Source organism: Cuculus canorus, chromosome Z (genome assembly GCF_017976375.1).
Source record: "Cuculus canorus isolate bCucCan1 chromosome Z, bCucCan1.pri, whole genome shotgun sequence".
In the NCBI taxonomy this organism is placed as follows: Eukaryota; Metazoa; Chordata; class Aves; order Cuculiformes; family Cuculidae; genus Cuculus; species Cuculus canorus.
In genome coordinates this window covers 17653117-17679303 of record NC_071441.1, presented here as the reverse complement: position 1 = coordinate 17679303, position 26187 = coordinate 17653117, and the positions used below count along the sequence as shown (strand labels likewise).

General features: G+C 37.5%; 1 protein-coding gene across 5 annotated transcripts; it reads left to right on the top strand.

The window, feature by feature from the left end:
- On the top strand, window positions 1-26187 carry POC5 (POC5 centriolar protein). 5 transcript variants are annotated; one of them, XM_054054749.1, is made up of 12 exons: window positions 34-90; window positions 2902-3001; window positions 6768-6915; window positions 12678-12853; window positions 13122-13298; window positions 15287-15391; window positions 16676-16855; window positions 18575-18737; window positions 22051-22127; window positions 22940-23053; window positions 23922-24098; window positions 25790-26187. In XM_054054749.1, the coding sequence occupies exons 2-12, from the start codon at window positions 2918-2920 to the stop codon at window positions 25937-25939; spliced, it is 1551 nt and encodes a 516-aa protein (XP_053910724.1). In that variant the 5' UTR covers window positions 34-90; window positions 2902-2917; the 3' UTR covers window positions 25940-26187. The 5 variants fall into 5 exon arrangements, with proteins under 5 accessions (XP_053910726.1, XP_053910724.1, XP_053910723.1 ...); XM_054054748.1 differs by lacking the exon at window positions 34-90 and adding an exon at window positions 1576-1593; XM_054054750.1 differs by lacking the exons at window positions 34-90; window positions 25790-26187 and adding exons at window positions 1576-1593; window positions 25390-25757.

Below are 26187 nucleotides of genomic sequence, written 5' to 3'. Positions count from 1 at the left end.
CTTTGTAAAGCTGAGCTCCCCTATCCGGGAGCCGCTTCTTCTGCCGCTCCGTTCATTTGAAACTGTGTGGGGCCCTGGCCGGGCCCGCAGGTGAGAGCGGGGCGAGGGGGCGGTGGCGCCCCGCGGGGCTGAGGCCCTGCCTGCCTCCCCGAGGTGTTGGGCTGGTGGCCGTAGGAAAACCATAAAAATAGAGAAAATTCTCCTGTTCGCGCAGGGAGTGGTGCTCCGCCCTGCCGGCCCGGCTGCCTGTGTGTCGCTCTGTCCGTGTCCCTCGTTGGCAGGACAGCGGGGTTGCTGCGGTGCGGGCTCTGTAGGCGCAGGGGAGGCTGAGGAGAAGCTTTAGAAACGTGGGTTTGAGCGGTGCTGCTTTGCGAGGGGGTAGGGCTGTGTCCTGGGGGGGAGGGAGGGGAGGGGGAGCGGCTCTCTTTGCAAAGTGTTAAGTCCTTCGATCTGAACACAACAGCACATTATTTGGAAAGCGTCCCTTTTAGTCAAAAAACAAACCCAAAAGCACAAAATCCTGAATACAACTCAAGCAATTCAAAATTCAGGGTGAAAGCAGCCGTGGTGAGTGAGAACAAAGATCTTTACAGTTGTTCCTGTTTGTGGAAGTAGCTGTCTTGACACTGTTCGTACACTTACGCTTTGTAAGAAGCTACTGCTGTTAACAGGAAACTTTCTTTAGTGAAGTCAGACGTGTTTTGGCAGATGCTCAGGTCTAGAAGAACATGGTAAGCGTAAAAATGCTCCTCTCGTTTGTCTCTCACCATATAATGATTTGCATATAATGATTTCTCATAAACATGAGAGGTACAGACAGGCAAAACAGTAATACAGGGAAAGCTCAGACTTTAATCAGTAACCTGTAATGAGAATCAAAAGCGGCATTCAAGTTAGTAAAGGCAGTCAGGTGGAGACCAGATGGACAACACCAGTGGAGAGTTAGTCCATGGGTATAAAGAAAAGGGGCAGGGGGGGAGGCAAACACACTGAGCTTGAGGTGACAGCATATAAGGCTGTCTTATAAGGCAATGTCAGACAGGTAAGGTGCAGTTACAGATTTGACGGAAAGAGCAGCCTGTAATGGAGAGGTAGTCTTGCTTGTGAAGAGGAACCTTTTGAGTTGTGGAAGACCACAAACTTGAGAGTAGTCTCAGTGATGAGCAGAGAGCTAGATATGGATGGTAAGGGGAGTATCAAGGACATGGTCTTAGAAAACTGAAAGCAGAAGTTAGGGCAATGGTCTTAAGGTATTGAACAAACTTTTTTGAAGAAACCTTTCTCCTCCACTTCTGTTTACTAACCTGTGTTCATGTGAAAATCCCATCTTCCCTCCTTTTTCTCAGAAGAGTTGATTGTACTTTGGTTCTTTGTAGATGGACTGAGAAGGAAAGAAAACAGTATTTGTAATTTCTCCCTGCAAATATACCTTAAATTCCTGTAAGTGCAAAGTAGTTGTTCCTTTGTGATCCTCCCTAATGCCTACACACACACATATTTTAATACCTCCAGGACTTTCAGGGTATTCAGGACTCCCAGTTTGAGAAACTGTATGAGTGAGAATGCATTTGGAGTTGGAGCTGACATTTTAAGGTAATTGAAAATGTACTTTTTAGATATTAAAATAATTTATCAACTAAAGGAAAGGAGGAGCACAAGTTTAAAGTTATTTGATGAGGTAGAGAGGGCAAAACAAGAGGAACACATAGTGAATAATTTATGGGAGAAATGAAAGAAAAAATTATTAGAGCAGGAGACAATGAAAATGGAAGAGATGAGGAAGTATTTCTTCTCTTGGCTACACTTGGGTATGCAGCAATAAAAGTATCTAGTGAACCTCCCCATGACATCATATTTTGTACTTAAAAACCAGTCAGTATATTAGGGCTCAGCAGGAAGAAGGGGGGTGCTAATTATGCCTTTTGAACCTTGGGCTATAGGAAGTCTCAGTGTTTAAAATTGTCTTTATAGCATTTTTTAAATGCCCATTTTCAGCAAAGAAATGAACTTCCCATTATGAAAGGTGTAGATACCCATGGCAAAGAGAGAGCTTTTGTGTTGCAGGAGGAGTCAGCATGTAGAATAAGTTGAAGAACAAAAGACATTTTATTTTCATCTGTATTCTATATAGAGATCCATGAGATTATTGCATTTTTTTGACATTTTGAAAAAAGTATGATGCTGCTTAAGGAGGATATCCCTGCCAATTTAATGACAGTACAACTAGCAATTTAACAATAACATTTCTGTCAGAAATGTGTCTATTTTTTAAACAATTGAGAATGTTATAATTTGACAATTTTAAAGGTCTCTCTCAAAATAAACTTTCTTTGCATGGTTATCTAATACAACATGGTTGTCTAATACATTGTACAAACAGCTACTTCCTGAGATTATTTATGGTGGTGCTCTTCCTGTGCTTTATTCTCTGCTGACATCTCTCTGCTTAACATGTCTAATGATTGTTTTTCATGTGCATCAGGCAACTATATCGCTCTGCCATTCATTAATAAACAAATTCACCTTGCTTAATTCCTTCATTTTCCTCTAGCAGTGTATTTTACTTAGCATTGGTGTAAAATTTTATATTATATACCCTGAAGCTTGAGGTATTGATCTTATTCGTTCAATGTAAAATAAGACACAACTTCTGTATTGTTGTTTGGGGTCTTCCATTGTTTTCTTTTAAAGTTGATGGAAGTATTTTCATGGTTTTGAACATGGTTTGGATCAAGCAGTTCACTGACTAGCATTATATAATAAGACCATACAGTTTAGCCCACAGAACAGACATTGATGTAGTTTCTACAGCAGAATCTCTGTTTCTGGGTAAAATGTTAGTGAACATAGAGTAAACGTTTTGGAACTGGAAAATGAAGTTCAGCTTCTACTGTTTTATAGACTAACTTTGTGCAGAATGTCATCAGATGAGGAGAAAAGTTCAAGTCCAGTTTTGCCAAAAGACTCTGTTCGTGGCAGTTCTATTTCTTCAGATTTTCAGGTAGGAAAGAGGCAACCTCATTTGGTTCACTGTCATAGCAGTTTATTTGGCAAAGAATAATTATGAGGAAACTTAACAAAACCTGCATCTTTTTTATGTTTTATATGTACAGGAAAATAATAAAAATGTTGAAAGAAAATTAGACAAAAAAATTTGATATTAAAATATCTTCACTTGGATTGCCTTTTGTCATTTCATAAGAAATTTCAATTTCATAATAGGGAGGAGAGGGTTTAATGGTTTTCTTTTCCTTGGCATAGGATTGTGGCCAAGTTAATCTCAGAAAGGAAATGTAGGGTTGGCGTTTTTTCTGCAGCAAATACGCCAAGATATGCTGGAACTATAACAGAAGGAGTTTTTCATTTTCTGTGCTCAGCATTCTCTGGCAGGATGCAAAGATACCGGATAAAATCTTTGTCCTAGTCTTTTGAAAGCAGCAGATTTTCATGCTTTAATAATTGGTTATTCCTATTTAAGTAGTGAGGGCTCTGTTTTCCTTTGAAAGGATTCCATCCAAAACAGGCTAGTTTTGACAAAAATAAGTTTTGTTAATTCCCCTGTAGAAATAAGTTTCCATTTCTGTCACGTGGTAGAATGGGTGTGAACAGCAGAAGCATTGTTAAATTCAGGGTTGTTTTTCCTCATGTGGATTGACTATCCTTTTTAAACTACCTGTTTATGGGATATTGATTTCTGTATTTGCAGTCATAATTCATTGGTAGGTATTGTTTAACATTTTTTCAGCAACAGTAATTAACCGGTGTTTCCAGTGCCTTTTGCAGTTAAAAAACTGGATGAAGGTGTTGTGTGACAAATTTTGGAAGACCAGTTTTCTTTGATCTGATTAGCCAGGAGGTTCTAAGGCCACCTTGTAGAGGATGATAAAGTAAATAAATATTCATGAATTACTGCTTTGCAGCTGAAAACACAACTAGACTAGACTAGTTCCAATTGGAAGGGACCCACAACAATTATCCAGCCCAACTGCCTGACCATTTCAGGACTGACCAGAAATGAAAGCATTTATTAAGGGCATTGTCCAAATGCTGCTTAAACACTGACAGGCTTGGGGTGTCAACTACCTTGATAGGAAACCTTGTTCCAGGGTTTGACTGCCCTGTTGGTAAGGAACTGCTTATGTCCAATCTCTGGTGCAGCTTTGAACCATTCCCACTCATCCTATTACTGGATCACAGAGAGAAGAGACTAGCACTTCCTTGTCCATTTCTCTCCTCAGGAAGCTGTAAAGAGCAATGAGATCACCCTTCATACTTCTTTTGTCCAGACTCAGTAAACCTGGAGTGTGTAGCTGCGTCTCATAGGAGCCTGTTACTGTTGAAAAAGAACAACACTGGGGAACAGGCAAGCAATGACAGTATTGACAGGGAAATACTCCAGCCCTTTTAGAGAATTTTGAAGGACCTTTTTTGATAATTTGATGCTTTTAAGTAGAGGTCACATTATTACCATTTCCTTATAAAAGGCTCTTAGAGAATTTCCTTTTACTTATGATTAAGTTGTGCGAGACTGCCCATTCAATGCATTTTTTTTCTGTTGTTTAGTAACTTTGACTGCAATCCTAAGGACAAATTCTTTACAGTTTCTGTAGATTTTTTTTAATGCTTTAAGGAGGATAAATAAACAAATTCTGAATGCTCATGTGCCCTTCACTCATTGCAACTCTTCTTTATCTACTCATACAAACCTGAGGTAGTATGCATTAAATGATCAAAACTCTGACCCTTAGGCCTTAGAACTACAGATTTTTTTGTAGTTGACATAGCAGCTTAAAAGTTTTGTTTAAAGCAGAAGAAAGGTAATAGGTAGACCAAAGAAATACTAATTTTATATTATTATGTTTTTTTAAAAAAATTTATTGGTCAATATTGCATTCCAATTGTAAATTCCTTGGAATCCTCATAGAATCCATAGAAATCTTTGGGTTGTTTTTTTTAAGTGTTAAAATTTGAAATGCTAGATAAATAATTTCCTGCCATAACTTAATTATGTACATTTTCAGTGCTCAGGTTGTCTAAAGTAATACAGATTTTGTGCAAGGGATTAAATTGGGTGACTCAAAATAAGCCACCTGCTTGTACCTGACATCTTGCCTGCCCCATCCATTGAATTGGATAAGGCAAACATAGAAGCAGCTGGATCAGCTCTGATTGAAAACTGAATTTGTTTGGGGGGAAGAATTAGTTTTAAGTTACTAATTGGTCATATGATCTCTTTGAAGACAATGGAAAAGTGATCTAATGTCTTCTGCACAAGTATTTAATTTAGATAAGATAAGGACTAATATATTGATTTTTTTATTCTGGAGAAGTTTTGCTGCAGAGAATTTTGTACCGTTCTGTATAGTTCCTGGTTGAATAGCTCATCTGAAGACACCTGTATTCTTCTTTTGACATCTGATAAAATCTGAACTTTTTTTTTTAAAAAAAAAAGATATGGATATGGAGAAATTGATAACTTGTTGATTCACAGTGTTTTATGTGGGATGTGATACTTCTTTTTGCTTATCAAAAAGATAGACTATGTATTTGTTTGTAATTATGTAGTTTCATATACATTTATCTAACCTTTTAATTTTAACATGATAGGATAGAAGGTGGGCAGTGGAAATTTGAAAGGAAACTAGAATTGCTAAAATGTACAAAACCTAGCTTCCTAATTGAAACACAAATAAATATAAGGTTTTACTGCAGGTTTTATAATATTATCATTTGCAGCTGACAAATTAAAAAAATGTAGTTGCTACCTTTAACTGGTTGTTTCCACTCTCTTTCCTCAGCTTGTAGAGGAATATAGTTTTTCAATTCACAGTCAGTTTCTGAGATTTGACCTCACTAGGATAGTAAACAGAATTAGTATTATAGTATTAAGTGAAGAAAAAGTGACTGATAATGGCTTGGTTTAGTGCTTTCCACCTGGCATTTTTTTCAAGTGCTTAATTAGTGGCTTCCAGCAGCTTCAGCATTTAACTTCAGCTGGAGCTCTTTTAATTAATTACTGGATTGTATGTTTAAGTTATATTACAGATTATTCAGAATTCCACATTGAATTCTAAATACTTTAATTCTCAAAATCTGTTTAATTAGATTTCAAAAAAAATTTAATTAATTGGATTGATTTGGTACATAATCAAACTGGTGTGTGACGTTATACTGGTTTGTAACTTTTTATACAAAAACTTTTATACTAGCTATATATACTCATTCTTTATACCTATGTAATTTTAAAAATTCATAATATAAGGTGAGAAAAATTACATGTAATCTAAAGAAAATACTGGATAATCAAATGTCTTCTGATGATTGGCTTTAGAACTCCCACCAAAGAAATTGTAGTGTTATGGAATGTTAAATGTCACTGTGTTCAGTAGCACCTTTGTTGTGGCTATAAAAATACATCATTTCTTTATAGATAATAGTAATGCTTAGAAGTAGTATTGAGGGATTAATAGGTTACATGATCTGGAACTTTTTTTTGTAAGTTCATATTTTTAAGATGACTATTATATAGCAAAGTATTCCTGTGTAACTGTTACAGTGAACATGAAACAGGAAAGATAAATTATTATCACCATGGTAGGCAAACAGCTCCCTTTAGCATCTTTAAGGGAAATCCTCCTTATTTTCATCATCATCATAAAAAAAACTCTGAAAAATTATCAAATACCATTTCCACTCCTTCCTACAAATACCTGTTTTTTTAGAAATGTAATTGTATTTTATAATTATTCATCATCTCTTTGTGACAGGATGAGTATGAAGAGCTGCTTCGTTATGCTCTAGTGACTCCGAAGTTTGAACAGTGTGTCTTGAAGAGGTCAGAACCTGCTTCAGAACTGAGAGCGGGTGACAGGTTTTCAAGTGTGACAGATGATGCCATTCACCGTAACACTCCAGGTAGTATGTGCATTGAGCTTACAAGAACAAAGATGTAACTATATATCATATTTTGACTTAAGTTTTCTGATAGCTTCTGTTTGAGAAAAGAGTGCAGCTCATGTGTAGTACCTTTGCATTTTGTACAACAAGAAATTTAGAAAAGCATGTTCCCTGAAGGGTTCTATCTCTGACATCGCTTTCAGATTATATTATTAATGTGCTGGTATTTCTCTGCGTTTTGTGATGGAGATGCTTAAAGTGATTGGTGTAATAATGCAGAAAGGTGTGCCCTTACTTACAGTATATTTGATCGAAATTTGACAGGTCACAACTGGTTTCACTTGCGCCTATGCTGCCATGATAGATAAATTAGTAGTTAAAATGTGATTATTTAGAAGTAAGAGTACCTTAAAAGGGCATTCTGTTATGACTAGTCATGTCACTACAGGAATGTCATTCTTGATCTTTTAGTTCAATCATTCCATTGTAGTTTTACTTTATACAGTCCCCAATACCAAGCAATAAACTTAGTCTGTGATGCATTACTAACACTGATATTTATGGTTACGTGTTCTTTGCTTTTGTCACTAGCATTTAAATTGAGGAAGTTTTGTTAATTTTGCTTCAGAAGAAATAGTGATCATATCTGCTTTATTTCCTTACTAGGAAGTTTAGCCTAATCATTATGAACTTTAAACTAACCTCTATTCTTTATCATGCTGTTTTACAATAAAAATACTTACCTGTAGTTCTCTCTTCATTTGTCTTTTTGTTACCCTTAAAGATAGGTTTGTCTCTACTATTTACAGGAATGTGGGGTGTAAAATATGTAGATAATTTTACTACTACAGATTAAGCAGCCTTAACATGCTGTGTAAATCTGGCAATAATTGTTATCTTGGAGTAAATGTTATTCGTGGCTCATGTATGCAAGAACTCTCGGCCATGCTGAGCAGAGCCATATAGTTCTCTGCTAGCTGGAATTTACCAGTGCAATTGCAAAGGGCAATGCAGGCACTGAAAGTTTTGTATTTTGTATTAGAAAAAAAAACATAAGTGAAAATAAATCTATCTTGTTGTTTGTACTGGAATATAAAGCAGTCTTAGTAAGCTCTCAACTACCACTTAGTTAACTCGTTTTTTTAATTATATTGTAGTAACATATCTAGAATCAAGTTCTTAAAATAAGGAATGTGATTAAAGTAAGGGACATAGTATTGATTATGCTCTGTATCCTTCCATAATGGCTGTGCAGTGGAGTTTAGGTATGTTTAGACACCTAGGCCAATACTTCTCTTTCCAGTATGTCATAAGAAGAAACATTTTATCATTTTTATAAACTGATGGGGAATCTTAATCCTTAAGGACATCATATCTATAACTTCTCCCTATGCAGAATTAGTGTGGTTATTACTCTTCTGAATATCAGACTGCCATTGGAAATGTAGAAGGTATGATTAATATTTAAGCTATCTTAATGCTTCTATCAACTATACGCTATAAATAAACTTCCAGTGGTTTGTGGCGTTAACAAAATGTAGCTTTCCTGTTCAAAATGACACTATGTCCTGTCAGTCTGGGAAAGAGATGTCTTACAGCCTTGAGACAGAGCTTGAAACCATCTAGTTGTAAAAAGACAGCTATTTCAACTTTTAAAAAAGGATCTGACCAAACTATGTGCAAACTATGATAAGATGTGATTGCATAATTGAGTGGTGTTTGCCACAGTGTTAATGGCCTCAGAATACCATTTTTTTTCCGATATTAATAACAAGACTTTGGATGAACAGTGAGAAAGTAGTTAAAAGTTCAGTACTGTACTTCTGATACTGATCAAATAGGATAGATTAGCATTTTTTTCTGAATGACACAATGTTTTTTATTTGGCTAGGTCCTTTATTGGATACAGAGAGTAACATAGTGACAAAGGATGAGGAAAAGGATGAGGTACTTAATGCTTTCTTCTCCTTAGCTTTTATTAGTAAGACCCATTGTTCTCAAGGTACCCTGCCCTTTGAGCTGGAAAACAGAAACAGGCAGCAGAATGAAGCCCCCATTTCCAAGAGGAAATGGTTAGCAACCTGCTATACACCAGTTAGACACACACAAGTGCATTTGGCCAGATGGGATCCAGCCAAGGGTACAGAGGAAGCTGGCAGAAGCACTTGCAAAGCCACTGTCCCTCATTTATCAGCAGTCCTGGCTAACCAGAGAGGTCCCAGCTAACCTGTCGTTCTGACTTTGGTGCCCAGAAAGCTTATGAAACAGATCACTTTGAATGCCATCACATAGCACATACAGGATGAGACTCAGCCTGGGTTTGTGAAGGGCAGGTCCTTCTTGACTAACCTGATCTCCTCCTGTTGCAAGAATTGTAGTGTTCTAAACCTCTTGATAAGGAATTAGTGGAACAGACTAACATTTGTTAATATTAAATCAAATAAATAGCAAACTTTGTGCTAGTTAAAATAACAAAGCATCCAGAGAATCTGATAAAGTACATCTTGGTAAAGTACGTACTGCATATCTGGGCCTTGTGCTAATTAGAGAATAAAGACGCAGAAGCTCTGCGTCTGAATGAACATCCTGGATATCTGCATTAGGAGGGGACAATATTAATCAGGCCTTGTTATCAGATCTGGCAACTTGCAAGGGAACGTAAGAAAACCTCCTCCAGAAGCAGATCCCTTACTGAGCATCCATGGTAGAGAATGTGTATGATAAAATCACATGTAACATATATATAACTGCTAACAAATAATTTGTAGGGGGCTGTACTTGGCGTGTATTCACTCAGTGACTTTTTGTGATAAACTAAGCACAGAAGCTCTTGTTAGATATGCTTCAGTTTATTAAAAGTAATTGAGCTCCCGACTTTGCACAACTCTGAGTTGAAGTCCATGTCTCAACTTGGCCTGTGAGATTGGCCATTTGTATGCTGGGTAATGAATCCAACTTTTCAGACAGCATTTCTATGACCAGATGACACGCCTAGTGGAAGAGGGAAAGGCTGTGTGTGTTGTCTACCTAGACTTTACTAAAGCCTTTGACACTACAGCGTTCTGTAACTGTCTGCTGTTGGCTTGCACAGACATACTCTTCATTGTGTAAAAAACTGGCTGGATAGCCGAACCGGACGAGCTGTGGTGAATGGAGCTTAATTCAGCTGGTGGCTGATCATAAGTGGTATTCCTCAGGGCTCAGTCTTCAGGCCAGTTCTGTCCAATATCTTCACTGAGGAGGTGCAACCTCAGTAGTCTTGCAGCCAATACCTAGTTGGGCAGGCGGTTGATCTGCTGGAGGGCGGGAAGGCTCTACAGGGACATCTGGACAGGCTGGTTCAATGGGCCAAGACCAGTGGTATGAAGTTCAACAAGCTTGAGTACCAGGTCCTGAACCTGGGACACAACAAGCCCATGCAATGCTATAGCCTTGGAGAATAGTGTCTGGAAAGCTGCCTGGCAGAAAAGAACCTGGGGGTAGTGGTCAGCAGCCGGCTGGATATGAGCCAGCACTGTGCCCAGGTGGCCAAGAAGGCCAATAGCTTCCTGGCTTGTATCAGAAATAGTGTGGCCAGCAAGAGCAGGGAAGTGATTGTCCCCCTGTACTCAGAGCTGGTGAGGCCACACCTGGAGTACTGTGTTCTGTTTTGTGTCCCTTGCTAGAAGAAAGATATTGAGGCCCTGAAGTGCATCCAGAAAAGGGCAACAAAGCTGGCGAAGGGGCTGGAGAACAACCATGTGAGGAGCGACTGAGGCAACTAGGGTTGTTTATCCTGGAGAAAAAGAGGCTGAGGGGAGACCTTATTGCTCTACAACTACCTGAGAGGAGGTGTAGTGAAGGAGATGTTGGTCTCTTCTCCCACGTGACAGGTGATAGGATGAGGGGAAATGGCCTCACATTGCACCAGGGAGGTTCAGATTAGACATCAGGAAAAATTTCTTCACCGCAGGGGTTTTCAGGCACTGGAACAGGCTGCCTAGGGAGGTGGTTATATTTTGTTCTGTTTTTTGCTTTGTAAATATATTGCAAACTGTGCTGTGTAACTTGGATATCTGTGTATTCTAAGCAAGTAGTAAAAGTTTAAAAATACTATCAAACCTTCATGCATTTTACAGCAGCATCACAACTGAAGGAAGAACACAGTGATGTGCTGGAATGGGAACAAGTTGTGAAGGACAGAACTGGGATACTTGACAATAGTAACAGTGCCAAATATGTTACATTGTGAAAGATAGCCAAGTTCTTCATTACTGAAATTAGATGTATTTCAAGTAGTCTGGATCATCTGTCTAGCAGGTCTTATTTTTCAGAGATCTTTAAAAACAATGAATCTTTAGCCCCTTAGTTAAGCAATATACTTTCATTTGCAAGAGAAACAATGATAAAAAGCTAGAGCCTGATCTTAATATGCTGATGTGATTGGGAATAATCTGTTTTTGTTCTTCTGCTTATGTATTGGGATAGGGTACTTAGTCTAGAGAAATGGCTGATTTTAATTTTATGATGTGTAGCTGTATATGACCTTGGGAGAAACACGAAAAAGAGTCATAACTGCCTATGTATCACTGTTCTTTCTTATTTCCTTCTTGTTTTGAGAGATGAGTGTAGTGGTTGCAATTCAACCTACTTGATGTAGAAGCAGTATTAGCCAGACGACTCTTCTCGCTTCATTTGGACAGGGAACAGTGACAGTAACTTCAAAAACGTGTCAACCATGAGGCTGGGTCTTGAATAAATTAGAAACATACATTTCCAGCGTCCACTGAAAATACTGCATTTGTGACAGTTAAGCTTCTCTCTGCCTGCTTGTGCAAAAGAATAGTACCCATCTCTTATGAAGGCAATTGTACAGACAATTTTTGTTTCCAAAACTGAAGACTAGTGTGTTACTGGTTTCCTTTCTCCATTTATGAAAGAAGGAGAGTATTCTTTTGAAGTTGTCTTGATCGTTATTATTATCAGGAACCTGCTACTCCTTCTTTCCAAATTTTGTTTTATTCAGCTGTCACCTCAAATAACAGATTTTCTGTAAGGAATAATTAAATATGAAACAATATTTAGTTTCCTCCATTTACTTGAATATTAACCTCTTTATTCTTGGCTCATTTTTTTCTTCCAATCAGTTGGAACTCACACACATGCCCATTTGCTTCTGGGCATTTATTGCAGGAGTAGTTAGCCACAGCAACTGAAAATGAGGCCTTGTTGTGTAGGGCATTACATAAATCCATGGTAGGTATTTCCTTTCTCAAAGAGTTTAGAGTCTAATTAGATGAGCAAACTAAGGGCTGTAAGGAAAACATACCAACATTGTAATATACCCACAGGTTGCACTGCAAATGCACAAGAAAAGGCCCCTGACCTCAGAAGGTTACTGTCTCATTAAAGAAAATGGCAGAAGTTTTTAGATTTTTGACTTGAGATGTTAATTAACGTGAAGTCTTTACTGAGATGCTTTTTGTTTCTGACAATGCTATTTTTGTGCTACTTGCTGCGATCACCCTCTTTAAAATTAAATGACATTAATAGATTGTTCTTTAAGGGAGGTAGTAGTCTTGATTTGACTAATGTTACAATAGAACTGTTGGTTTAAATAAATGCTTCCAAGGTACAAGTATATGTGAATTGGTTTGTTTTACATGAGGAAAGGAAGTTTCTGATGGCATAGATATTTTGGGGTTCGGGTTGTTTTTTTGTAATGCCTGGATTCTGACTTTCAGACAGAATGCAGACCAGTTAGCCGTTCCAGAGTATCAATCTGTATTCTCTTGTTTCAGTGAAGGTGCCTTCTGAGGCCAATATGGAACAACTTTGCCCTGAAGAGACTTCTTCACGTGGATCTACCCATGGTCCAACAGAAATCCACGAAACCGTAGTGACTGAATTAACTTTACCTGATGAAAAAATAACTCAAATAGAAAATATACTTGATCTCTGGAGTGGAAGTCTTAAGGTAATTATGTTGTATGGAATCCTTAAAAATAAAATACAGATGTCTGTGTGTTTTTGAATAAGTGAGCGGTGAGAGTACTGGGAAATGGTGGGTTTTTTAGAATACCTTGTTGGAACGATTTTCTCTGTTAGGGACATGCAGTTACTAGTATTCAATTGTTCATTATGTCTGGTAATGTTTATAGATCAATTCAAAAAGCCTATGTAATGAAGACATCACTGTAAATATTCATGTTTCCTTAATTGCTGTCATTCCTTTAACTTCCCAGACAAACGTTCTGGCTGAATTGAATAAATGGAAGCTTAGTTTGATTGAACATTACAAGCTTCAAATGAGACAAGAAAAAGAGAAACATGCAGCACGTGTGAGACAATTGAGCAATGAGATGGAAAACCTGAAGGAGTTGCTGCGTACTTACGAAATCTCTATTGGCAGGAAAGATGAGGTATTGGTTCAGTTCAATAATTCCTCTCTTTCTAAAAATATCCACACTGAATTTTTGGGTCTATCTCTCTGAACAAAATTCTTCCTGCAGCAAGTAGCAGCATAGAGAAGTAAATACTATGTTTAGAATTATAGTAGAAAAAGAATCATTGCTGCTAATAATGTTGTCTGTAGTAACAATGGAAGCTTGACATGTTGTCCAATACAAGATGTACATCTTTTGCATTGTTTGCTTCTTAAATCTAGAGCATATTGTTGTTCCTTATTTATTTTATTAAGATCACACTGGCTTAGATGAGTCTATTAGCTCTTACATTTCAAAAGCCTTTACTTTTTCAATTAGATTTATTATTGCCGCTACCATAGGTGGCAGCACTTCCATGTATCACTCCATATTTATCAAAACTGTTGTATTCTGACATGACCATAACCCGAAGTCTATCAGCCTCACAAATATTATAAACACTGTAGATTCTTGTTTTCACATTGTAAATCTAACAATGCTTTTAGTGGCAAAAATATACTAATTAAGAAACATGGATCTAGGCTAAGACCTCTAGTGTGCATCAAGAGGTATGCCACATCAAAAGTTGATGTTTTATATTAGTATAGGGCACTTTTTCAGCAAAAGTAATTATATTCATTTCCTTTGCTTTCTGTTTTATTGATTTGTTGTTGATAATTATGCATTTTTTACTTCTAATTTTAGATAAATTCGTTGTTGCTTATATAGCTGAGACTATTCAGTTATTCTGAAACTGCAGATAGTATTAGTTCTATTTAAGATATGACTAGATTCATTAACATAGACTATTGTGAAGAACTCATTCTTAAATACTCATTCTTAAATATATATAGATCAGCTTTAAATTACTTCACATGTATTGAATTCATCTTCATTTGTCTCTGACTTTGTATGTTTATCACCTTAAAAAAACAAGTTTTTGCCTAGTAATATTTGATTAAACAGTCTGAAGATTTACTAAATTTGTATGAAATTCTGTACAGGAACAAAATAGGAGTTTTGTACTATTTGCTAGATAACTTTATTGATTTGAGTGTAAATTTTATTTTAAATTTCATTCACTTAATTCATGCATGTTCAATAGTTGTTGCATGTAACGTATGCAATGTAACATTAAGATATGCTAGCATATAACATCACAGAATCTTGTTGTTCACAATCTATGCAGCAGTAAAAATAAGTTTGTTACTCACAGCAGTCCCTAGGTTGGTCATTATTGCCCATTGGAGTCACTCAGATGTGACTGATGACAGAATTTAGCTTAAGAAATTATGCAAAAATATAGATAAATACTCAGTGATTTGGTCTACCCAGTTTGCTTCATACCTGACCTAATTTTTAATCGGGAAGCCTTAGCTCTTTCTGTATACTAATCACAATATATTAGAGGTTGGTGGTAAAAGTCCCTAGCTGTATATATGACATCTTTCATGAGCACTTTTATAGAGAATAACAATTCTTAATAAGACTTTTCTAGTTCTTAGCAACTCCTTAGCTTGTATATTCTTTTCAGATAATTGAATAGGCTTCCTGCATAGTTTCTTTACACTTTAGTTAATTAATAATGCACTGAACCAAATTTTTAATAAAAGTGTTCCTGAAATAAAAGTGTCTTTGAAATAAAAGATTCTTCCAACTTTATGCTACAGTAGCATTTAATTATAAGGAAGTAGCACAAAAGCCAGTAGATGTTGGATGAAAATTTAGTTGATTTTTTTCTAAAACCACACAGTGGAAGTGCTTAAGTGACCTAGTCTGAATGTCGAAGCCACAGGAATTTTACTTCTGATTTGAATTCTGATTATTGTTTCCTGCTTGATTAGAGTAAGAGGAAGAAGATTCAGTAGAAAACATCTGTTAAAAGCGAATGTTTTAAGTGAAAAATAACTGACGCATAAAGTACCTTCTATTTGACCTTACAAAGATCATATCTATTGAAATGATGTTAATAAATATCTTTGCAGGTGATTACTAACTTGACTCAAGCATTAGAGAGGCAAAAAGAAAGAGTAGAGTTGATGAGGAAGTTTACACTGTGGCGGATTCAGCATGTTAAAGCCAAACAAGAGGTACGTACGCAAAATAAAAATGCAATGAAAATGCAACCTCTGAATTCAGATGCAGAATTCAGAACTGCTGCAGTCCCTTTTACAGTTTGAAGATATGACAGTTTCAGTTTTGTTGTGTTTGGCAATGTCAAGTAACAGTTTGAAAACATGAATTCTGAAAAGAACGCTGCTGTCAGAATACTGTCTGGTATAGAGGAAAAAAAATCAAACCTATACTTGTCTTGTATTGCTTCGATTACTGTGATCAGCTCACAGCAATCGCCATTTTACACCATCTGCATTTTTAAGGTGGGGCCAAGGAAATCTGTCTACATTTCAGATGCATTATGTTTTAACGGTAATATAATACATTTTTGGGGAAGCCACTTTCACAATGAAAACTTCAGCTGTTCTCTTTTCTCACGTTGCTGGAACTTAAATCACTAAGCGATATTCAGGCACAAAATGTTGGGCATTGCATTAGGCATCTAACAGTAAACAGTCTACCGGGGGAATTATGAAGGATCCAATATCAAGACTGCAAATCTTTCCCACTCCAGGCTGTTAAAAAAGAGAACCTGTATTCAGCACCTTTGTTCAATGATATGGATTCCTGATTAGACTCACATTCATAGATGCTTTCCAAAACTGCTGATCTGGAGAGAAGGATAGCCTTTCCTTCTCTCCCAGCTTACAATTTATTAATATTTGGAGTCCAGTTCGTACTCATTTCTTTTTAATTTTTCTAAATAATTTCTAAAAAAATAATACTGAAATACATTGTCTGGTGATTACTTTATAATGCAGTAGAATAATATAATTGTTTTAAGGTACTTTTTAAAGCATCCCAAGGTCTAAATTTAATTAGAAGATAGGTGGTTTAGGCTAAACATCTCCTGTCTTTGTGACAGCAGGTTTTATATGATTCTTGCAGTGAAACAAAATGTGCCACATACCCATTAAATGGTTTCACAGATACATGGTTACACTCTATATGTGAGGTTGTTGAGTTTAAGTATCACTAAAGTAAGAGTAAAAATACTGTTTTGTGTAACCTAGGAGTCTGCAAATATGTTTTCCCACACTGAGGACTGTAGCAGTCCATAACACATGTAGAGGAAGAAATTTTGAGTTGCAAAGGCTGTATTTGTGTACCACTTCACTGTGGCGTGTGGAACTCAATTTAGGCATTCCTACTGTGGTCTATGTAGTAAGTTTGTAAAGCAATCATACACACAGTCTTGAATACTTAAATTTTTAGGAAACCTGAACTTGCATATGATGCAGTTGTATTTGTTTCCTAAGGAGTATGCAAATAGAATAGCAGACAGGCAATTCAGGACAGCTCTAATGAAGAAGGTGTGGGCAGCGTGGCGCTCTCTTAGTGAAGAAAAATGGAAAGAAAAAGCAGCAAGAGCCTGTCAGTTAAGGGCAGAAGACATCTGTGTTGAGCTTACCAATGATTATGAAAACAAAATTACAGAGGTAAAATAAAGACTTTTCTTTTTTTCATTCTTTCTCTTCCTTCCCCACCCTGACATCCTGTCCCTCCAAAGTATCCCTTTCTCAGCAAACTTGAAGAACATGGGGACTTTCCAGCAGAACAGACCTCCCCAGTACACAAGAAGATTTGAGGAGATCTAAGATCTCTACTATGTTTTCTAGATGGCGGGGGGCGGGGGATTGTCTCTGAATCTGTTGTGAAATGTTGCTGACCTGCAGGCACAGGTGAAGTAATTGGACTTTCCCAAAATGAGACAAACCCCTATTTGCCCACAAGTGGGGATGATACTGGTTTTCTAAGAGCACAATGTTAATATTGACCATGCATTTTGAGGTGTCACTGAAGATGACAATGGAAATAGAAGACCACTATGTTTATGAATTATTATGATAAGTAAAATATTTTTTTCCTATAATAGCTACTCTGTTAAAGACTGAATTTGTTTGGTTGTGCTTCTGACTTGCCAATTAAGCTTGTTAAAGAATTTTTAGAGCCTAAGTGAAGTTATCAACGTATGCATTTCTAAGAACAGGCTTACTAAACATGGCTGTCACAGTTTATCCACAACCTTGATAATTTCAGCAGCTAAAACTGTGCAGTTGGACTCCCAGTTCCCTCTCCCCGACAGGAAAAAGGGAAAGGATAATGAGAGGAAAAAGACTGGTGGATTGGAAACTAGAACTACAGCTTTAATGAAATAATAATAATAATAGTTAAAATAATGATGAAAATAATTAGGAAGTAATAAAATATATACAAATACATGAGATTATACCTCCACCCCTCGATGACTGTACGTCACCGCAAATACTGTAGAGCAGACACAACAGAATGTATCTGCAGCTAGGAGGGAGCTCTGACTCAGGAACTGGATTCAGGAACACATGGATCCAGGATCAGAAACAACAGGCAGACGAGGTCCTCATTGGACATCAGCTATCACAGAAGAAGAGACCCTCGTGGTCTCTCAATTTTATAGCAGGTAGGGCATATATGGGGTGGAATACTCTGTTGGTCAGTTAAGGATCACTTGCCCTGTCTGCCCCTCCTTGCAGGTGTGGCCCTTTTTCAGCAGCTTGAGAATGGCCTTTGTTACTGTAGGGATAGGTGTAAGCACTGGCCTTTATGCATACCAGTGCCCTGTGTTTCCACTTCAAGAGAAACTATTTGAAAAATGAAGTTACTTAAGCAAAACTTAAGTGAGTTAGAATCACAAAACTGACTTTAATTTAGCTCAAACCACAACAGTGTCTTACAGCACAAAATCAGTGAGTTACCTGTCTTTTCTCTGCATTTTTAGTTTTTTATAGTAGCTAGAAAAGAGAGATTGCTGATGACAAGGCACCCTATGCTTAAATAGTTTTTTGAGAAGACATTCTTCTGTTGAGTGAATCCATGTTCCTCCAGAAATCTAGCTTGTGCCAGATGCCTAACTTCTGAAAGGCAAGACGTATATTTCTGCTTAGCTGGTTAAGTACGGTTTGGCAGTCTTTTTGAATGCACTCTTGTCCTTGGTGTGCTTTAGTACAAATAGTGTGCAGAGAAATGACAAGTAGCTGTTCATCTTTAGTGAACCAGAGATTTTGAAGTGAAAATTCATGTCTTTGTAAACATAGTAAGCAACTCTCAAAGCTAATTGAGGAATATTTTCATAGTTTGCATTCACAAGTACAAGTCAGCTGTTTTCTTATTCTTCTTAGCTAACTACTACTCTGGAAGAGACAAAAGCTGAGATTCTGCGACTGCACAGTGAAAAAGAACAGTATGAAGACACCATGAGGAAAGCCTTTATGCGTGGTGTGTGTGCTTTGAATCTGGAAGCAATGACCATGTTTCAAGGCAAGGATAGTAGGACAGATCCTGGTCAGTATAAAAAGCAGCTGTAATCTAAGAGCATCTGTGGGATTTTTGTTGGATTTGTTTATTTGGGATTTGGGGTTTTTTTGTTTGTTTCCAAGGATTATCCCTTTTTTTCTTTTTTTTGTTGTTTCTTTGGGTTTTTTTGATATGAGGACTTGTGGCATTACAGAGTTCATCAAATTCTTGTTGTTTTAAAAGTTCTTATTGAATCACAGAATCATAGAATAGTTTGGGTTGGAAGGGACCCCAAAGATCACCTAGTTCCAACCCCCCCTGCCATGGGCAGGGACATCCCACGTGTCCGTGGTAAATGTTGAGAAATATTCAGATGCTGAACTTCGTACTGCTGCAGTTGAAAGGTGAAACATATTCTCCTCATCTCGCCTTGCTGTGAGAGTGGGAGCCTGCAATTGAAGGCAGAACAAGAAGCCTGGGATGGCAAACTTATTAAAATACTGTGGAAGATTACCCAGAATTCTGTCAGCATCCAGGTTATAGGAGGGCGGGGGAAATTCTGGAAAAAAAACTCCTCTATTCCCTGGAATTCTAGCGTGCAATTAATGTTCTTTTCCCAGACAGCTTTCCCTTCTTTCTTAATCTTGTCTTTTTGTGCAAAATCAGCAAGTAGATCGCCCAGGTTCTGTATTTAGTTGAGAATTCTATGCCAGAACAGGAAAAAACAGAGTAATTATATCAGCAGTATATTTGCAAGACTTGTGCAGCTACACAGGAGGGAGCTGCACACTCTTACTGGGCAATGAAATCATCCCCTCAGGGTGAGACAATCTATAGCAGTAGGAGCATAATCATGCTGGTGCAGCAGTCTACATTAAAGAGAAAATAGCTGTGCTAGCAGGAGAGTCACAGCTGTACGTGTGGCTTGACAACCGACTGTACTGGCAGCAGTTGTTAATGGCCTTAGACAAGTAAGTCCAGTTGCAAAGCTTAATAGTCTTAGACCAGAGGTTTCTGAGCTACTTCAGAGAAATTCCTCCCCAAAAATGTAGATACTAAGAGGAAGTAAAAACCTGAAGAAGGTGTTTTGTGAGCAGCTGTCTGAATTTGTTAAACATATGCGGTATTTGTGCAGTTGCTTAGGAAACTAGAATATGCCATTGGCTAAGTCCAGTGGCTGTGTGCTAGGAAAAACATAGGATCAGTATTTTGGGGAAGGTCAAGAATGAATAATTTCTTGATACTGAGTTTGGGAATAAAGTTTCAGGGTATTGCCCGAGAACTTTATTTTTGAACGTGTTATAAATTAAGAAGTACTTTCTCTTGAAACTTTATCTTATATTTATTTATTAGTTTGCAAAAACATGCAACAAGACAGTGGATCTCCCAAGTAATGATGGATAGTGGTGTGATATAGGAAAGCATGATTTCTGTAAATCTGTAAAGAAAAAGGTAATTAGGAGGAAGATTAAGGAAACTGAGCTCTAGAGCTGCCATGACCAACCCCTGGTACACAGGGACCAAACATTTTACTTGATTTCTACTATGATGCAGGAGGTGATAGTCAACATGGGCACAGTACCTAGGCATTTTGCTGTTATGTGCCTGTACTCAGCGTTTTGGGTGTCCAGCATTATGCTTTTTAATGTACTATGCTTGCTGTAGTCCTCACCAGGCTTCATAATACCTCGGTCTCTATGGTTCTTGGCCTCATGCCTGCCACCTTTCACTGTCATACCACCTTCTCTTCTATCCCAGGCATACTGTCTTTCTTGCTGCAGCCAGACAGTGCTTTTAATGAAGTTAGTTATATAATTATATAATAAGGTTGAACAAACATTTATTTGCATTCTTCCTCCAGTATAACATAACAGTGATCAGGACATCAGGGGACTCCAAACATCAGATCAGATGTGGTTTGTTCTAGCCTTGTAATCTGTGGGCAGTAAAACTTCATGTGCCGTATTTAGGTGAACACTTCAGTGCCACCTAGTGTCATTGGACATAACAGTGGAATTTGAACCCCTTACAGATGTAGTATTATTAGGTTATTATACTGTATATTTCATATACATAAAATGTACAAATATACTTACGATATATGTTATAATGTAGGTTATTAATAGCGTGTAAGTATCACAACCTTAATGGGTCCGTAATATTTGAGGTCAACGTTGATGGTCTAAAATCTGTTTGGATGATTTACTGACAGATGATGATGATGATGGTGATGGTTGTTGTTATATTTTTAAACTTTATGTATTTAGAGGAACATTGAAGCCAAAGGAATTCATGACTTTTTATTTAAGAAAAACTAACACTGCTTTTTTTAACTAACATAGATTAGATTTGTTTGGTCTGTAACTATGAATTGATCCTTTCTATGCTTAAAAGCTTAGTGTGTTTCTACATATGTATGTACAAAATGCATATTCTGGCATACTTTCATTCTTGAAGTCTTTGAACTACCACACGGTGTCACTCTCATCCCTGGAATGAGCAAAGTTCCTTTGTCCTGGAACTGCTGCTAGAATCATTGGCTTCAGAAACAGGAGCTTAAATAAGAATACTTCTCTCTGCTTCCTTTAAGTGTATATTCCAAAGGAAAAGGCTGAAACTGCTTGGAAAAGATATTTGGCTTAGGTCTGCAGATCTGACCTCTCCAGAATGTCTGCGTAGCAAGACAAGAGATTCCTGGCTGGATTTTGCACAAGCTCAGGTTTACCCAGCTAGTGAACGAAGATGAGGGCTATAGGGCAGGTGTACATCATCACAGCTCTACAACCAGGATGTGGCTAGTGTCTGGACATTGTATGTAGAGATGAGGTGCTGCTGAGAATGATCTATGGCTTCTTGAAATTCCAGTACATTCCCGGAAAAGTTAAAATAACATTTTATTTTAGTGACAGTGAGGCCTCTCAAGGTTCTTACACCCTCACAGAAGTCATTATGGCTTTTCTGTGTTATGTTTTCCTCTGCCTGAACTGGATATTGGCCCTTAGCATAAAAGCAGCTCTTGGCACACTGGATTTAGTATTGGCAAAGAGTAGGGAGAACCTCAGTTATAGCAAGTGTCACAGGGATGTTGAGGAAAACAACACAGAAACAAGTCCCTTGGAAAATATTATTTCCAAGAATCTGAAAAGAAGGACCAAATACAGGAACTTTTATACACACATAAGAAAAACAGACTGGTCTTTTAAACTAGATTACTCTGTTCCCAAAGGAACAGTAACATTTTTACTGTGACTTATCTCTTTCTTTCCCCTTAGAGTTTGCTAGATTATGTGCTGATCCCATTACTTTGTGTTTCTAATAGCAGATGTATGAAGTAGGAGAAATAATGTTACCTTTGTTGCAGGAAGGCCACCTCCTTCACAATATCACCCGCCCTCACCACCATCTCCACCAGCAACTACTATTCAGCTGGAAGACATGGTAAGCATGTAGCTGGAACAGAACTATTTGCTAGTGACAAAAGTAAACTTTCTCAGTTGGAGCTTTTTAAAGATAAATGCCACAGCCCATGAATTGAAAGAATTTTAAGACAGTCTAAGTGTAAAAAGAAACCTATAGGTGTGTTCAGGCTGCATGCTGTAAATAAAGTAAATGAGGCACAGCTGCTGTGACTTGCTATGCTTCCATTAAGATCTGGTTTTATTTTAGTGAAAAAATGCATTAAGCTAATAAAGGTAAGGTCACTATAATAAGCAGAATTTGCTCTCTAAGGTTCTTTCTGGAAAAAATCTGTTAAGAGATCTTTGAAAAAAAAAAACCCACACTGAGCTTAACATAATCTGAAAAGAAGAAAAACTGGCTTGACTTGAAGTTTCTTTTTTAAAGCTGTAACATATATAGACACTGAGAGAACTCAGCTTAACGTCCTGTCATGTCAGCTTAGCCATGTCATTATCCAATAGCTTAGATGTTCTGGACCTGCCCTGAAGTCATGCCGCAGATGTTGCCTCTGTAAAGCAATTTCACACTAGAGTGCAGGTTAGGACAGAGGTGATGCGCTTGCCTCTCCTTTATTTTTCATTTTAATAGTATCAAATATTACACGGATTCTACAATTTTTGGACAAGTATTTTTAAATGAGCCAGAAAACAGTAAAACTAAAGCTAAAATATCTGCACAGAAGTTAAATTTAAAAAAGTAGTAGGAATAGTCAAGAAGCTGACCATCTAAAGAGTAGAACAGTATTTTCTATAAATTTATGCTCATTCTTTCTAAACTCTGATTTCATTCAGTTTTCTACCCACCTGAGTCATGCAAGCACTTCTCAGACCAGGCTAGACTCTGATTCTCCAGCAGTCTTCACTAGCACAGCTGCAGGATCTGGTGTGGCATCAACTCAAAAACTGGTAATGTGCTATTTTTTTTTATTTTTTAAGGCGTAATTGTAACAATTATTAGTTTGGGTATCGTTATTCCTACACTTTTCAGAGCAACACAAGTGTGTAGTTGAGCAAGCTGCCGTAGAGTCTACGTAGCTGTGTGAAGACACTTGTTGACAAATGCTTATTAATGTTACAGAAACCCATTTATATTTGGAGCAGGTTTAATTTACTGGGGGGGGAGGGCTGGGGAGGGAAGCATAACAAAATGAAGAATAGAATAGTGCACATACACTTAAGTACAGTGGAGCAGGAACAATTGATGTTTCACATAATACCGTTTTGTTCTGGAAAGAACGTGCTCTGCTTTAGCATCCTGCTGTTTGAAATGTCTCTCTCATGTTCTCTTCTGTATTTATTGCTAAACTGCCCTTTTTTACTTTTCTCACTGTCTTATGCATTGTTCTCCTTTCTTTTTCCCATCCAACAGAGAATGCAGCATTTTACTGCATGGAAACTTTTTTGTATCTGCTATGTCACTACTAGAAAGACTCTATAGTGTGATGGAAGTGCCAGCAGCTGTCACTCATGTATGCAGCCAGTGAGCAAAGCTAAACTATCCATGCTGCCTGATTTCTGTCAAATTAGTCTTACTCCCCTCAGGACAGAAGTTATTTGCTTGAAACACTATCTCATACTTAAGAGTGGAAAAAGATGGAATAAACCAGGTTGCAACTAGGTGGAGCAAACTCAGTCCCTAATAACGTGACTGAATTACCTGCAACATCCCATGTTCCATTTTAGGCACATGGCTGATAAAACTAAGCAGACATACTAAAGCATTGTAAATATTATGTTTTGCATTTTTACCAACTAATATTTAATTTATTTATAGCCCACGGCAAAAGTAATAACATCTGCTCAGCAGAAAGCAGGAAGAACAATCACTGCTCGAATCACAGGCCGAGCTGAGATGGGACAAAAAACCCGAGTTTGTGGTAGTTTAGCAGTAATGGGGGTTGCTCCACCCATGAGTTCAGTCATTGTTGAAAAACATCATCCGGTCACTCAGGTAAGACAGAATTATGCTTGCAATGGTATTAGTACATCGTTTCTTGTAGTATTTTAAAGAAAAATGACCACCATGAAAAGATATTGGACAAAGGTCAGAGTTGAGTCCTGTTCAAAATAACAAACAGTACCATCTTTGGGCAGGGTAGAAGGCACTGATGAGGAGAGCAAGTAAATACTGCCACTCTAATCTATTTGTCTTGTTTCTGTAGTAATTATTTCACATGTATAGTAGTCCTGGCTGTCCCTTGGCCAGTTCTTCTGTACGTCTTGCACTTCATAGAAGTAGTCATGTTGGTACAGCAGTGTTTGGCAGCTCCATCACCACATGCAACCACAGTTTACAGACAAGCTTCACAGTGTATAGCAGGAAGAGAGCCTGAACTAGGGGTGGCAGAGACACAGATTAGCGTGAAAGGCTGAGCGTAACAAATCAATGGGGAAAAAATAAAACCCTTACCAAGAGGCAATCAGATTTGTCAAGGCCACTGCTTGTTGTATTTTGAGTCTTACCTATGTCCCCCTCCCCCATTTATCCTGAAGAAAACAGTGAATTAAGTGGATTAATAGGGTATAAAACCAACATATAAAACTGTAAACGGTAGCCTAAATGGCCTAGGCAATTGCTACATTTTTACACCAGCCTGGGCAAAAAATGCTTTTGACTGGAGCTGTTGAAGGTGGTTTTTTATGTTTTAACTTGTGAAATAGGATCTGAGTTTCCTCTCTGCTACCTGAAAGTCCAGTTTGTGTTCAGTGATACTGCCAGAACAAACAGAGCTACATCAGGTCGTCTAATTTGAGCTGGAGATACTGTTAACTGTCTGTGTGATGGATGTTCTACTTTTACTCATTTCCTGCAGTGAGCCAGAGCCCTGTGGCCAGCTGCACATGGCTTTTGAGAATCTGGGCTCCTAAGGAGTAATTCATATTTGAATTGAATGTCCTTAGGGAGTGAGAGGTTTAGGGTGAGAGTTCTTTCATTTAGAACAATTTCTGGATTCAGATTGTGTGACTAGTATGACAAGTAAAGTACCTCAGCTACTGTACCAAAAACTGACTTCTAAAAATACGTGTGACACTTCCAGAGATATAGTCCATATACTCTTTCTGCAAACAAATGCCTAAGTGGAAGTCAAATCAGATTGAAGCATTTCTCTTGAATTAATCTGACAAAGGAGAGAGCTTACCTTGATGAAAAGCAGAATGACTACTATTTATTGCAGTAAGGTGGCTAGTTTTTTAGGGAGAAAATTAATTATTGATAATAAATGCAAACATTTTCCTTGCAGAGACCAGAGACCTTTCAGAAACTTCCTCATAGCAAATACTGAACTTCAAAAAGAAGGTCAGCATGATTAAATTAGCACTACAGAGGAAAATACTGAGCAGTTTGGTAAAAAAAATGACAAATAAACCAACCCTGAAATAAGATCGAGGTGGTAAAAGCTCAGGATACCTACTTAACAGGAAGTTTAGCTCTTTATGGTCTAAAAAGTATATTACAGATAAGGAAGGAAAAAAAGTATTCATTCTGTTAAATTAACTCCCCCCCTTTTTTTTTTTTTGAGAAGTGTATTTTAGTTTGCTGGATTGCAATTTTTTCTGTTTAAACTACATCTCACTTAGAGCTATTTTAATGGGGGGGGTGTTGTACTATTAAGTGTTTTGATGTATCTGATTACTTTTCAGCAAACCATATCCCAAGCTACTGCTGCTAAATATCCTCGAACTGTGCACCATTCTTCTGGTTCTACCACTGTGAGACCTGCAGGACAAGTTGGGCGAATGCTTCAGGGCCAAACCCATAACAGTGTTCGGTCAATAAAAGTTGTTGACTGACCAAATATCTTACTCACCAGTGGGGATTTTTTACTAAGATACAATTTTCCAGTCTTCAGATTTGATGTAGCAAGGCCTGAAGTATGTATCATGTTTTTACCATTTCTAAAAAAATTTTTAATTGAAAGGGTTTTTTTATAGTAAACATCTGGAGGGGATAAAAAAATTTGAAATTATGTTCTACCTCCAACTAGTTGAGAATTTATTTTATTAAGATAAACACTTGTTATTTAAGGAATCTTTTGCAC

Bases quoted from the DNA above. Each gene is read 5' to 3' on its own strand.
- POC5 (XM_054054749.1), top strand. From the start codon at position 2,918: ATGTCATCAGATGAGGAGAAAAGTTCAAGTCCAGTTTTGCCAAAAGAC. The intron at 3,002-6,767 runs GTAGGAAAGAGG...TCTTTGTGACAG, and splicing joins CTATTTCTTCAGATTTTCAG to GATGAGTATGAAGAGCTGCT. The intron at 16,856-18,574 runs GTAAAATAAAGA...TATTCTTCTTAG, and splicing joins ATGAAAACAAAATTACAGAG to CTAACTACTACTCTGGAAGA.